Here is a 15,000-nt window from a genome sequence, read left to right on the forward strand (position 1 = left end):
CTGCTAAAACCTTTTTTCCAATTAACTCAGGAAATGAGTTCAGAAATAACAACTTTGTCCTCTGTTATTCCAAATATATGCACATTAAATAAATATCCAAATGTCAAGCTGATTTAAGTATTCAAAAAAACTCTGAGTCAACTTAAAACTTCTTTAAAAAATCGATTTTTTGCAGAAGCAAACGATGTAAAGTCTTTGCACATCACGAAAAATAGATGCTATGTTATGGCTACATCAATAGATCCAAGATATAAGTTTTCTTCTTTTGATGATGATACCAAAAAACAGGCTAAGTATTGGTTATAAATTATGTTTTATCCTTTGAAAAAACAATAGTTTGTTCAGAAGAAGTAGATTTTCATGTAAATGAATCACCACAATTAAAGTTTTCAGTAAATACTGAAAAAGAAGAAGACTCACTTGAATCGTGTTTTAAAGAGATTATAAATGCAACATCTGAAAAAACAATACCTTCCAAAAAAAGAAAAGTAGAAAAAAAATCGAATGAGATTTTGATTAGAAAAGAAATAAAAAAATTTATTTCTGAACCACTGGTAGACAGAAAATGCTGTCCATTGAAGGCTTGGATGCAAGAAGAATGATTTCCTCTATTAAAAGAAATTGCTTTAAAAACCTATGCACTCCAGCATCATTCGTATTTTCAGAAAGAATGTTCTCAGAATATGGTAACATCTATGAGAAAAAAAGATCTAGATTATTACCTAAAACAGGAGAAATGCTTTTATTTATTCATCACAATGGTAGGAAAATAGATTAACTCTTTTATTTGCATTTACTCATTTGAAATTAGTTATTTGTTGAAATTTTGTTTGTTATTTTCTATGTATTTTTTCTTTCTTATGTAATATAAGACTTGTTGCTTCATAAAATTTATTAATTGGAGTTACGAGCCATCCATAAAGTATGTAGACACGCATGGAGTGTGGGAATACCAAAATATCATATCCAGCCATATCCTGCCGGATAAATAATATATCCGGCCAGATACCGAATACCGGATTATCCGGCATTTTGGCCGGATAATCCGGCCAGATATCATATCCGTTACACCTCTATTTATTATGTTGTTAACAAAATTTAAAACTTTTTAATCATACTAAAAATCACCAAAAAAGTTTTATGACACATTTTCCTAACAAACTACATTTTCCTTTAAAAAAATCAATTGAAAATTCAAAAAATTTCAAAAATTAACTTATTATTTTTTGAGAAACTTCAAAAATTAACTTAATATTCGGTAGGACCTCCTTTACTTACAATTACTGCTTTTAAGTAATTACATTCTTCAAGGCATAGACTCAATTAATGAGTCAACATATCAACCTCTCGCCAGGCCTTTATGATTTGTTCAAATAATTCCTCACTGTTTTTCACATTTGCACGGTCAATCTTATTATCAATTATTTCCCAGAAATTTACTATGGGATTCAAGTCAGGGCTTTGTGCAGGCCACTCCATTATGGTGATATTCTTGTCCTTAAACCATTATTTTACAATTCTTGACGTATGTTTAGGGTCATTGCCCTGTTGAAAAATCCATTTTAGGGGCATCTTCCATTCAGCATGTGGTAACATAACATCTTCCATTTATATCTTTGTACACAAAGCGGTCCATAATCTCATTCATTTTGTGAATAGGACCAGTTCCTAGTGCTGAGAAACATCCCCAAACCATAGCAGACATTCCATGCTTAACACTCTTCTTGGTATATTTAGTATTGTATCTGGTGTTCTTTAGTCTCCAGACTCGTTTCTTGCTGCCGCTTCCAAAAAGGTTGTACTTTGATTTATCACTAAAAAGTATGTTTTACCACTGGTCTACAGTCCAATTTTGGTATGCTTTGGCAAACGCAAGTCTTAACAGGCTGCTGCAGGTGTTTAACTAACTTTTAATGCATAATTTTGCTTTTTACCACAGGTGGTTAACCTAAGAAGACAAAAGTAACAAAATATTTGCACTGCCAATCTGTAGATATTGAACTGTAGCACATTAAAGTTTCCAAAATCTTTTTTATTATTGCAATTTTTAGCGACATTGGGGTACAATAACTAAAAATCTATTTGAAATCAATCAAAAACATCTGCAAAAATAGAATATTCTGGTGAAAAACTATTACTTTACAAATTTTCAGGTAATCACCTATTTTATTTAAGAAGTTATGGTCTGTCAAAAATCAAAAAAATCTACTGTAAGCTCCAGACACTAAAACTTTTCTAATTTTGGTCAATATTGATTCGATCATAACTGTTGAACGATTAAGCTAACCAAGCTGAAATTTTCAGGATTGTGTTTTTTCATAAAATCTGTGAGTGGTTGAAATTTGAAGCAAGTCTGAGGTGGTACTCTAGGGCACTTTTTAAAAACTAGGTGATTTTATATGGAATAAACCATCTGTATTACCTGATGTTTTAGAGTAATGATCCATCTGTATTACCTGATGTTTTCTCTATAGGGTTTGTATTAGATGATTGTGGAGACCAAGTAATGATTTTAAGCACTTTCTGCTTTTCTTTTGTCTTCAAATAATTTGAAAATAATTTTAAAGTGTGTTTAGGGTCATTGTCTTCTTGAAAGTCAAGCTCTTTACCAATATTACAAATACCAGATGGCACTGCATGATAAATCAAAATACACTTTTTACAAGGTACACTTTTTTATCCATTGTTGATTTGACTTGAACTAAATCACCAACTTTTTCTCTTTCAAAACCAAATCATGACATTGCTACCACCGTGTTTCAGTGATTAACTCAATTAAATATCATTAACATGTTCACCTACCAATCGTTGGATATCTTCTGGTTCCAAATAATTTAAATTTTGACTTATTAGTCCAAAAGACTTTTTTCCATTGATCCAATGTGCACAAATTTATGACCACTTGCCAATTTAATCCATTTTTGTTTATTTACACGGTGTAGCAAAGGTTTTTGATACAATATACAATATACAAACATTTAGTCTAACTCTACGTAGCCATCTCTTGACCGTATCATTTAGTTGAGTTTGTCTCTGTTGTTCTCAACCATGTTAACTTGTTTATTACACTTGACTTAGAAACTTTCAGTATTTTTGCTATTTTATAACACGAGTACCCTTCTTCAGATAAAATCTAAATTTTTGCATGTTTAATTGAATATTTTGTGACGACGGTCTTGCTGTATTCAAGAACAAAAACGGTCAGCAAATGGAAAAAATCAAAAAGCATATAACACTCATTTTTAAAAGAAACGATCTTCAAATCACCATTCAATCTAATTTAAAAATTGTTAACTACCTCGATGTTACGTTAAATCTAAGTAACGATACATTTCAACCATATTTTAAACCTGATAATCAAATAAGGTACATCCACTCCAATTCTAACCACCCTCCAAGCATAATAAAAGCAATCCCTTGCAATATTGAACAAAGATTATCTTCCATGTCAATTAATGAAATATTCTTCAAAAAGGCTATTCCACCGTATGAAGAGGCTTTAAAAAAATCGGGATACAAATCGAACCTTACCTACCAACCACAAATAATCTCAAGTCAAAATCAACAAAAAAAGCAACGTAAACGTAATATTATTTGGTATAACCCTCCGTTCAGCTTAAACGTCAAAACAAAAATAGGAAACCGTTTTCTAGCCCTTATTGACTTACATTTTCCAGCCGGCCACAAGCTACATAAAATATTCAACCGAAATTCTATTAAGATTAGCTACAGTTGCATGCCTAACCTAAAATCTATCATAAATTCGCATAATTTCAAAATTTTACGCAACAAAAATCAATTAAAAACCAACCAATGTAACTGCGTAGATAAAGCATTTTGTCCTTTGAACAATCAATGTTTATCTAACAATATTGTCTATCAAGCAACCGTAAGTTCCAGTCATCATGATCGTAATAAAAAAGTATATTTTGGCATTAGTAATACACCATTTAAACTAAGATACGCAAACCATCTCAAATCATTTGCATCAGTTAAATATAGAAATGACACAGAACTATCTAAGGAAATATGGAGCTTAAAAGACCAAAACATAAAGCCCATTATAGAATGGAAAATTGTCAAACGTTGTAAACCTTACAATCTAGCAACAAAAATATGCCACCTTTGTCTCTAAGAAAAATATGTAATTTTATCACATAATGGAAAAAACCTACTGAATAAGAAAAACGAAATCGTATCGCAGTGTCGACATTCAAAAAAATTCCTATTATCTTTATTTGACACAGGGGACTAGTAAACTATAACGGCTTTTTGTTTTTTGTTTTTTGATTTGTTTTTTACGTAGATTTGTTTTTTACGTAGATTTGTTTATAACGTCAGATGTCATTCTACAGTAATTTTTACGTTTTTGTAACGGTTTGTTTACGTTTTTTGTTTGTATTAACGGCTGATGATTGCCTTCGGGCATGAAACTTTAGGTCCCGCTAATCAGTTGTTTTTATTCATCTAAATATAATTATATATAGCTCTATTATTCAGTAATATTGAGCACTGTAACACGTACAAGAGACTTCGTATTATTACATCAAAATACTTAACCTCAAATATATTCTATATATCGATATCTATACAAATATATATATATATATATATATATATATATATATATATATATATATATATATATATATATATTTATTTATTTATATATATATATATATATATATATATATATATATATATATATATATTGTTTTTTAGGGGTAGCTTAAGTCTCTTAAAGGCCCCTAATATTATCAGAAAAAAAAGTTCTTTAAAAAAAATCATGTTGGGTCTCAAAACAAGCGAAATTATATAAAAATTTCAAAAATAAAATAATAACTTTTTTATAAAAAATTATTTTATAAAAAAGTTATTATTTTAGATTTTACAGCCTAGAAAATGACATGTTTTAACAAAAAATAGAAAATAAGCATTTTTACAAAAAAAATTTCGTTGTATTTTTTTTTCCTAATTTTTTATCAAATAATTATTATTTTTGAAACTTTTGTAAAATTTTGCTTCTTTTGAGACTCAACACACACACACACACACACACACACACACACACACTTTTTTTTTTGGTAATATTAAGTCTGATGTTTAAGAGATTTGAACTACCCCTAAAATTATTTTTTAAGAAAAAAATTTTATTCTAGTATTATTTTATTATATCGAACACATTTAGATAGTTGTTGAAACAGACAATTTTAAAAAAAGTTGTTTTTTGGGACACCCTAATATATATATATTACCTTAAGAGTTTAACAAAGTTTGATTGCAAAATTTTGTCTATGCATGTCCTATAGGAAACTATCCTTTGAGCTGAGTCAGCATTCATGAAAAGTGTGTTTTCTTTGTCTTCAATATTTTCATAACATTTGCTTGATTGATCATTTAATTTTAACATCTGCAATAAACTAAATTAAAGATTGTAGTATATATATATATCTAAATTATATATATGTATATATATATATATATGTATATACATATACATATATGTATATATATATATATATATATATATATATATATATATATATATATATATATATATATATCCTGATATCTCGAACCCTGGATTACTTGAACTTCCAGTAACTTGAACTACTTTTAAGTTTCCCTTGAACCCTCACGAATACTTTCACATAAAAACAACTGGATAACTCAAACAACTGTCGAACCATTTTATCTGCTCCCATGGCTAAAATTGTTCCAATAACTCAAATTTTAGGACAAAAATATTTAAAAAAACGCAATGAAGCCCTTGCCTTGCAATATAAATGATAATAATAGTTTGATAGCTTAGTTTATAGTATAAGTTATACTAACGTGCATTGCAATATTATAATAAAGATTGTTGTGTTTACATTTTATTATGGCTACTGTCGCTGTAAAGTGAAAAATGAACACAAAATCAATTAAAGAAAAGTATGCTGCTGTAAGGAAAATTGGAGAAGGATTGTCAAAGTTTCAGGTTGCTATGAAATATGGCATTCAAAAAAATACGCAGTCAACATGGATGAAAAAGAAATTTTTTTAAAAAAACAGGTATAATGTTTCTTTCAAGACGGTATGTGGAGAGGGTAACTCTTGTACAGCTGAAATGACCACGCCATGAAAGGAAATAACTCTCCCTACAATTTTATCCAGGTATAAACTTGATGAAATTTATAATGCAGATGAATTTGGATTGCTAAGCACTTACAATGTATATAGAGAAATCAAAATAAAAGCTGGATGGATAGCTTACTGTTTGAAGAGTGGATACAAGAAGCAGATACAAAGTTTACAAAAGAAGAGAAGAAAGTAGCGTTCATAATAGATAACTGCCCAAAACACCAGACGGTTGATTATATAATCTATTATGCTCATTTTTTTGCACAGTACCTTTACTTACAGATGAACAGTTGATAGAAGAAGTTAAAAATGCAGCAAATGAACATGATGCTAATGACAAGAAAGATAATGATGATAATGCAATCGGTCCAGTTTGCTCAAAAGTTAGTGATATTTGGGACGCACTGCAAGTGTTGTATGATTATATGACCTTCAGTCTTACGGGTGAAGATTTCCAACAAAAGCTCAATGCAGTCTCTATTATATTTGATAGAGGTGTTTCTTCAAAACTAAGACAGTGACATTAGAACATTTTTTAATTTATAATGTATTGTTTTTACCTATGAGATCAAAACTTTTGATAACTCGAATTTGTTTTTACTTATCGACAAAAGTTCGTGTAATAGAATGTCCCAATAACTCAAACATTCGCTAACTCAAACTAATTTTTAGGTCCCTTGGAGGTTTGAGATACCAGGAGTTCACTGTATTACTAACTTACAAACTAATATTACTAACAAACATGTTTATGTATACATATATATGTAAATATATATTAAATTAAGTAAGGCTGTTTATATCGTTTTTAATACATTAAAATTGAAATACCAGAACAGAAAAAAAAATTTATTGGAAATTACCAGAGCCAAATATAATTCCTAACTCTGAAGAATTCAAAGGTAGGACAGCTCTCAATCAAAATAATGTTCCTTATTTTATCAAATATTAACTGATATCGCTGTTATTTTATTTTACTGATCTTATATTTTTTGAGCGATTTTTTAACAAGATTTAACTTTATTCTTTATAAAAAAAAATTTTTTTGATGAACATATTATGTTTCGCAAAAAGTTCTCAATAATAAAAGCAAAATAAAATACTTGATAATAATAATCATAAATAATAAAACATAAACGTAAAAAAATACAAGGATTGAAAATATAATATTTTTTTTAACTTTTATTGCATATATTTTTATTAACTTTTGTTTTCTCTCCAATATTTGTTTATGCCGAAAATGTATTTATTAGCATAACATTAAATTAATTTGTAGTAGAGTATAGTCACTTGTTACCATTTACTATTTCTTTATATTTCAAATTTTTTATTGTTACAAAAAAATGTTAGTAAAGTAAGGTACTTTAATATAAGTATAACTTAATTAAAACATTTAGAGTGATAAAGGGGTTTTGGAGCCCCTGCATATAACTGGGGTTCGGAACCCTAATTAAGAGGGTTCCAGAAACCTTTGTCAGCAACCTGGTTTATACTGTTCTACAAATCCTTGGTTTTCCTACTTCAGTTTTGCAATAGAAGTTCAAGAACCGGTTCTCCAGAACCCATAATTGATAGGATACCTAGAGTCACAAACTTAGGTAAGGGTTCTAAACTCTGAAAAGTTTATACACTGCTATATTTATTTAATTTAACATAAATTATTATCGCATAGCATAAAATTGAAAGAATTGTAAACATACATATATAGTAATACAAAAACAAAAAAATTTTTTGTTTATATCTTAAGCTAGGCCATATTCAAAATATGCATTTCAAGAATGGAATCTGTATTTCACAAAATAAATAAACTTATAGTTAGTTAGAGTTATTTCACAAAAGAAATAAACTTACAGACTTAAAAAAAATATATTTTATTCAGAATAAATAAATATTTAATTTACATTAGTAAAATAAGTAGTAAAAAGTAAACCTTCCAAATTTTTAGATAAAGCAATAAAATAAAATAAAAATAAATCATTAATTTATCATATATACAGGCTAATAAATCATCATTTAATTATATATACTGGCTTTGGCAGGAGTAAATGAGTACACAAGCTATAAACAGCCCATCTAAACCATCTTCGCGGGCTACGCGGGCCATCTGCCTTGATAGTTTTGCACAGACTTTTTTGAAAAATTAAAATTATTAATTCTGAAATTTTATTTTGTTGATTCTTCATGCCAGGTATATTAAAAATTTTAATTGTAATAATGTTTTTTTAGCGATAAAAATACAGAAAACTTGCAAAAAAATATTTTTAATACTTTTTATATTTAATTTTTATTTAATAATTTAGTAATTAATTAAATAATAAATAAAAAACAATTTTCAAATGTTAAAATATAATCAATCGTTCTAATAAAACAACAATATGTAAAAAACTGTTATACATCATATAGTTGATTTATAAAAACGAATGATATTAATTATATTATTATAAAAGTTCATTCATTTCACTTCTTCTCTGCAGATGAAAATGTCATTGTATATAAAAATTTCTACAACTGCTTTATTAACAAGTGCGTTCTACTTAAGCGAGTTTTTGTTATTATGTTTTTGTTTTGGTTTTGCTTCTCAATTTTTATTCTGACTTTATTCTTTTATTCTCCAGTTTTATCAGTATATAATCGGAATTAGGTTGAGTTTATTCCAGATTTAGTCAAACCAATAATTTGCAAGCAACGCAAAAAATGGCAGAAAAATAACCTTCGCAACCATCAGGTTTCTTTACTCAAGCATCTTGACATTTGCTTAAAAACTTTTGCAATGAATGTAGCAATTTTGCAAGACCTATTTGAGTATTAAAATATTGTTTTGTTAAAATAACGGAATAAAATATAACATTTTTTATTGCACTTCTTTAGTTGATTCATTTTTGAGATTTAACCATGATATCTCTAAGCTATAAAGATATAGCGATAATTATATTGAAATCTTTTTTTAAATAAACCTTGAACCAAAGAGATCTATTCTTTTACTTGTTTATACTAAAATTTTAATCATCACTATTGTTTCTGTTTAATTTACTATCATACTTTTTATGAACTCGTAATTGATTTTATATTCTTAATGGAAATTAGGAGAAAATATGTTATGTTGAAGTGATATGTAAGTTAAAATTTGAGGTAATCTAAGTTAAAATTTGAGGTTTAAATGTATGCTATCATTGAAAGCCTAAGTTTAAATTTTCTGTTTAAATGTATGAAATATGTATTGAAATCTAATTCTAATTTTTAATTTCTAAGAGACTTAGTACAAAAAGATTTTTTAAGATTCTGGTATCTGAATCTAAATATATACATATATCTGGTATATATACTTCTTAAACATATTCTTTTTATATAATTTAAGCGTTTATAAAAAAAAAGCGTTACATGAATTTAAAAAAACTTTTTAAAGTTCATGTCATTCTTTTACATTTTTTTATGAATAAAACCGATAAAAGGGTATTGAATGCAGTATTATTTTATATATCAGGTTTATTGCTGTAAAATATATTTAAATGTATTAAATATAGCTCAAGTATAAAAACGGAAATAAAATATGAAGAAATCATATAGTATTATTTTTATTATACAAAAGAAATATATATATATATATATTTACAAATTATTTATAAATATTCATTTTAAATAAACTAGCCCAAAATATCTTAAATTACAAAATCGAATGCAGCTTCTTCATTTTCACTCAATTCAGGTGTTTTCCATTCACTTTCATTGCTTTAACTTTCATAATCAATGTCGCCTTTTTCGTCATTTAATATTGTAGCAGGCTGAATTATTGGATCAAAAATAGCTTTTCGCCGTTTTGGTAAAAATATATCAGTAACTTGATAACTTTATATCAGACACTTAATTTATATTACAAAAATCAATTAGCAGTCAGTTAATTATAAATGAGATATTTGATTTTTATTAACAAGTTATATATTAGCATATTAAATAAACTGCCACCTTTTTCAAAAAAAACCACGAAGTTAACACGGAAGTATACAGGGAAATATGCACAACTTTTAACATAACACAGAAAAATATGCACTACTTTTAACATAACACAGAATAATATAGAACAGTTATAGCTGTTTGAAATAACTTGTTCGATTTTTATTTTTTATTTTTACATCAGAATATTCAAAATTATTTTTATCATTATTTTTTTAGCATATTCTGAATGAAATAGTTTTTTTTTTAAACTAGTAAAACAAACAGCTTTACAAAATTACATCATTTGAGAACTTTTTAAAAGAATAACTAAATAAAAGCATAAAAATATTTAACTTTATTTTTACCAAAAACTTATATTTTGCACAGGCTTTATTTTGCATGTGTAAACTGATTTGCACGAGTGTGGTGGTGGGCGCAGGCTATAGCTCTCCATTCCTGCCGAAGCCTGTATATATATATATATAAAAAAAAGAGATGACATCATTTATTTAAGTCACAAGCAAAAACTACAGGGGCAATTACTTAAAAACTTTCTTCAAAAATTTTTAGTTGTCCTAAATTAGAAGAGATTGAATAAAAACATAATAAATACACTTTCAATAAGTGACTTTAAAAAAAAATTTATGTACAAATAAAATAGCTGTTAATGCCCAATTTTTTTTAGAATTTTCAAAAATACATCTTAAATTATACTTGTAAAAATATATATTTAGTAACTCAAAATTTATAATTAAAAAAAAAAAGTCCAATTTTTAATTTCTATATAAAAAAAAAAAAAAATTTTTATGTAAGTGCTTACAAATGAATAGTATTCATTTGTAAGTACTTACATAAATACAAAAATAGAAAACAGTAAATTATAGCCAATCGGATGGAATAGTCATTATATAATGTTTAAATTTTTTTTTGGAACAGAAACATTAATTTTATTATATAGTTATATATTGTAAAATGAATCGATTGTTATAAAAATGAATAATGAATCGATTGTTATAAAAAATAATGTTTAATCATATTACAAGTTCATTAATGCAACTTCCATAATTATAAATGTAAAAGATATTCGAAACCGTGATTTTCAAAACTACAAACAGCTCTAAATATAACTAATGCTATGTACACTATCATGCGGTAGTGGTGCAGTGGTAAAGCGCTTGCTTTGTGAAAAGTTCTGCGTTCAACTAGTTTTTCCACCCAGCATCCCATTATGCAGTTGAATTTCAAAGTTAAAAGGTTAGTAAAGAGTTGTATTCAAAAAAAAAAGAGTAGCCTTAAGGCCCCTAGACTGTTGTGGTCCCATTGACCTTAAGGGTTGTGAAAATAGTAACAAAAATAAAATAAATTAAGATAAATTACATTGAAAGTTCTTTATTGAACGCATTCTAGATTCAATGTCTTGGACACTAAAGTGATTGTAGGACTTAGACCATTTTTTTTACTTGTGGGAAATCCATAATAACATCCATCAATCTTCCCTTTAAAAATATATTTCAGTTATTTTTAAGATTATTTAAAAGTTATTTATACAAACGTAATTTAAATTTTTTGTATTAAGTGGACAGACGTTCAATTATAATTTTTTTTAAACTAATACTTATTTAGCTTAAATTAAAAAAAATTAAAAAAAATAAAAATTTTATAAAATAATAACGGAAACAAAATGGAACGAAAAAACATTAAAAGTATTTTTTACCTTGATTGAATGTTATATTGATAATAGGTAATTCAACATCAAATCACCCAGTCCATTAAACCATGTGTCTTCTATTTGTGTTATATTTTGACACATTTCTAATTATAAAAAAATATTGCATGCAAAATTTTAGCTAAAAATGTTGAGCAGTTGACAAGATACTGCAATTTTAATATTGACCTGACTTCCCAAAATGACCCAGTTTTCATAACATTCTGAAAAAATAAGTTCCTTAAAAAAATAAGAAATAAAAATGACAAAAATATGAAAATAAACATACACAATGTTTTTTTGATGCTGAAGTCAATAATTATACTTAAAATGCTGAAATAATAAAGGAACATGCTTAAAAGTTAATAAAACAACTAGTTTTTATAAACCAACTTAGGGGCCCAATATATCATAACACCCGATCAAATTTTTTTTTTTTGCTGTTAATATTTTTAGCTGCTTATAACTGCACTAGGCACAAAAAATTCAACTGGAAAAACAACTAAAACATATAGAACTTTAATTTCAAAGAAATTTCACTTTTTCACTTTTTTTTTTAATTTCACTTTTTCAAGAAATTCCTAAAAATATTTGTAAATAAAATAAAATAAGTTAATCGTAATTTAAAAAGTTACTTAAATATACAAGATTTTTATAGGTATCGAAGACGTAAGTTATTTTGACTGAGTTTGTAATAGTTCACAATATTGTTGCAATTTTACTTGTACTTCTTCTATTTCAGCATTTTCAAAAACACAGTTTCTACTGGAACTAGAGCAAGCTTGTGGAACAGATAGTTTTTTCAATATGTTGATGTTGGGAATAAAGCAGTGGTCATCTCTTTCAGGCCAGTTAAAAAAGGTTGATGAACCTTTTTGGTGAAGAAACTTGACTTAAGCATCTACTTTTTCTTAGTTGGTTTCAGTTACAGTGCTGATCTACTACATATCATCATAGACTACAGCTATATAACATCTTAAAGTGACAGTATCAGGTTAAAATATATCATGTTTCTTCAGGGTTAGTCAGGGTTAGGGTTAACCCTAACCCTAACCCTGACAGATTGTGGATTATTGTATAATTAGTGTCTGTACTACACTTCTTCGCCTCAACTCTTTTATCTGCAAGATGTATAAATTGATGAAAGCTATAAGTAAAAGGTAGAGTTGTTCTTCATGTTGCAATTGTAAGTCCAATCCCTTTTTCTTAATGAAGTTAACAACCTTGATTTTCTCAATACAAAATTCATGCATAGCTTCTGATGTGAGATTTTAGTTTCTGTATGGTGGTTTTAAACTTTCTTGCGCTGTTAACCTTTTTACAGTACCGCCAATCCCATCGCATGGTGACTTCTGTGGAACGGGCCATTCAACTTTAAGGGCAAATTTGCTCTCTAGTAGGGTGGCTCTTAAAACAACATTTTTGAAAAAAACCTGTTCCTACCCCTTTACTTTGTTTTATATAATACTAAAACACTAGGTTTAAAATTTTTTTGAACAAAAAATTATTTTAGGGGTAGCTCAAGACCCTTAAAAATTTGATTGGTCCCTAAAATTTTGAAAATAAAAGTTCTTCTAAAGTATGTTAACCTGGTACTCAAAAGAAGCGAAATTATATAAAAACTTCAAAAACAGTAATTTATTTACAAAAAAGCATGTTTAAAAAACTATTTTTTTTTTTAAACTTGAAAATAATGACTTTTTTTATTTTCAGCTTAAAAACAATAATTTTTATGCATTTATTTAAGAAAAAAGTTATTTTTTTGTAAATTGATTATTATTTTTAAAGTTTTTATATAATTTTACCATTAGCGAATAAATGTAATTTGGACAGATTGGAAAATTATGTTTTTAATATTAGTATGATTAGTTGGAATATTTTGTACATATAAGTTATATCGTATGTAATGTCGCCTGATATAAAACAGTAAGAAATATGTTTCAGTACACTTTTATCATCTTTATAGCATTGTAGTTTTTCAATGGAAGATGCTTATAGTTCAACAAACTTCGGAAAATCTGCTGTTAAACTCAATAGTGTTGCATGATCAGTAGTTTCCCAATGCTTGGAGTGTTTATCAAAATCATCTTCGTATTCTCAAAAAATCTCATACAAATATTTGGTGAGCTGTTCTTTACCAGACCAATTATCACATGTGCAAGCATGCATTTTTTGTTTTCTACTAAGCAAACAGTTTTCAATTTAAGTAAATCCTTATACTTTAGTCCAATATTTAAGGCATCCACTAGCAAAATGGCACTTTGGTGATAAGAACAAACATAAACAGAATGTGTACCATTTGCATCTAGCAAAATGCACCACTTTAATCTAAGTGAAGCAAAATTTGAGTAACTTATTCGTATTTCTGGATTGTTTTCTTTGCATAATACATATAGTTCCTTTAAACAACATAAAAGCAGTTTTTTTTTTGTGCGGATATTCTTTTGAATGCTAACATAATCTTTTTTTCCAGGCATAGTTCTACATAAATTACTCAAGCCATAAAACAATAAAAACCAAATCTTCTTTTTCTTTGTGTAAGACTTTACCTTTATACAATAGAGAGTCATTTTTTATTAAAAACTTGTCTAGCCATCTTTGCTTGGTATTCTGTAACTGCAAAGATAAATTTGTACTTCTAATATCGACCAACTTAGGGGGGGCCAGTGTCAAAAGTTAAACAACAGCTAGAACAATTTTTACTTTTATCATAACTTCATCAAAGTTTTCAGACTTCTTTTTCATATTATTTACTTCATAATACAGTTTTAAGGGAACATTGGCTTGACTTTCAATTTTTCTAGTAACGTTACTTACAATTTCGTTGATGCGCGCAACTTTTCGCTTTCTTTCTGAGAGTATATGTTTTAATGACTTTGAATGAGATTTTAGAAGAGATATATTAAATTTTTTGAGTTCTCCGTTACTCTCCTGTCTTTTCGATTTGAATGATATTAGAAAATCCTAATCTTGTTCATCTTGACATTGCTTCTCTTCTTTAAGATCTTTTTTTCTGGCAATCTTTTGCTTACAAAGTTTACAAAGTTGCTTCCAAAGAGCAATATTCAAACTACTTCATTGTCTAAAGCTTATCTGTAAAATCGTTTTGAAAAACTTTGCTTTGTATTTTGAAAAATTCAAATTAAAAAAGAATATATATTAAAATATTTAAATTTTACATCAACTTATTTTTGATTTTTTTGCATATTTATTAAATGGGGATCACAACAAGCTTTCTTCCATAT

At 27.2% G+C, this 15,000-nt stretch overlaps 1 protein-coding gene across 4 annotated transcripts in view; it reads right to left on the reverse strand.

The window, feature by feature from the left end:
- LOC136091295 (uncharacterized) overlaps positions 1 to 15,000 on the reverse strand; it is a 131,627-nt gene that overhangs the window by 41,111 nt on the left and 75,516 nt on the right. For all 4 annotated transcript variants that reach the window (XR_010643874.1, XR_010643875.1, XM_065818677.1 and 1 more), the window contains exon 10: positions 5,256 to 5,420. Coding sequence is in view for 2 of the 4 variants with exons in the window: in XM_065818677.1 (XP_065674749.1) it covers positions 5,256 to 5,420 (165 nt within the window). In the remaining 2 variants the exon portion in view is untranslated. The remainder of the gene's footprint in view (positions 1 to 5,255; positions 5,421 to 15,000) is intronic.

The sequence above is a fragment of the Hydra vulgaris genome, chromosome 15, assembly GCF_038396675.1.
Source record: "Hydra vulgaris chromosome 15, alternate assembly HydraT2T_AEP".
NCBI classification, from domain to species: Eukaryota; Metazoa; Cnidaria; class Hydrozoa; order Anthoathecata; family Hydridae; genus Hydra; species Hydra vulgaris.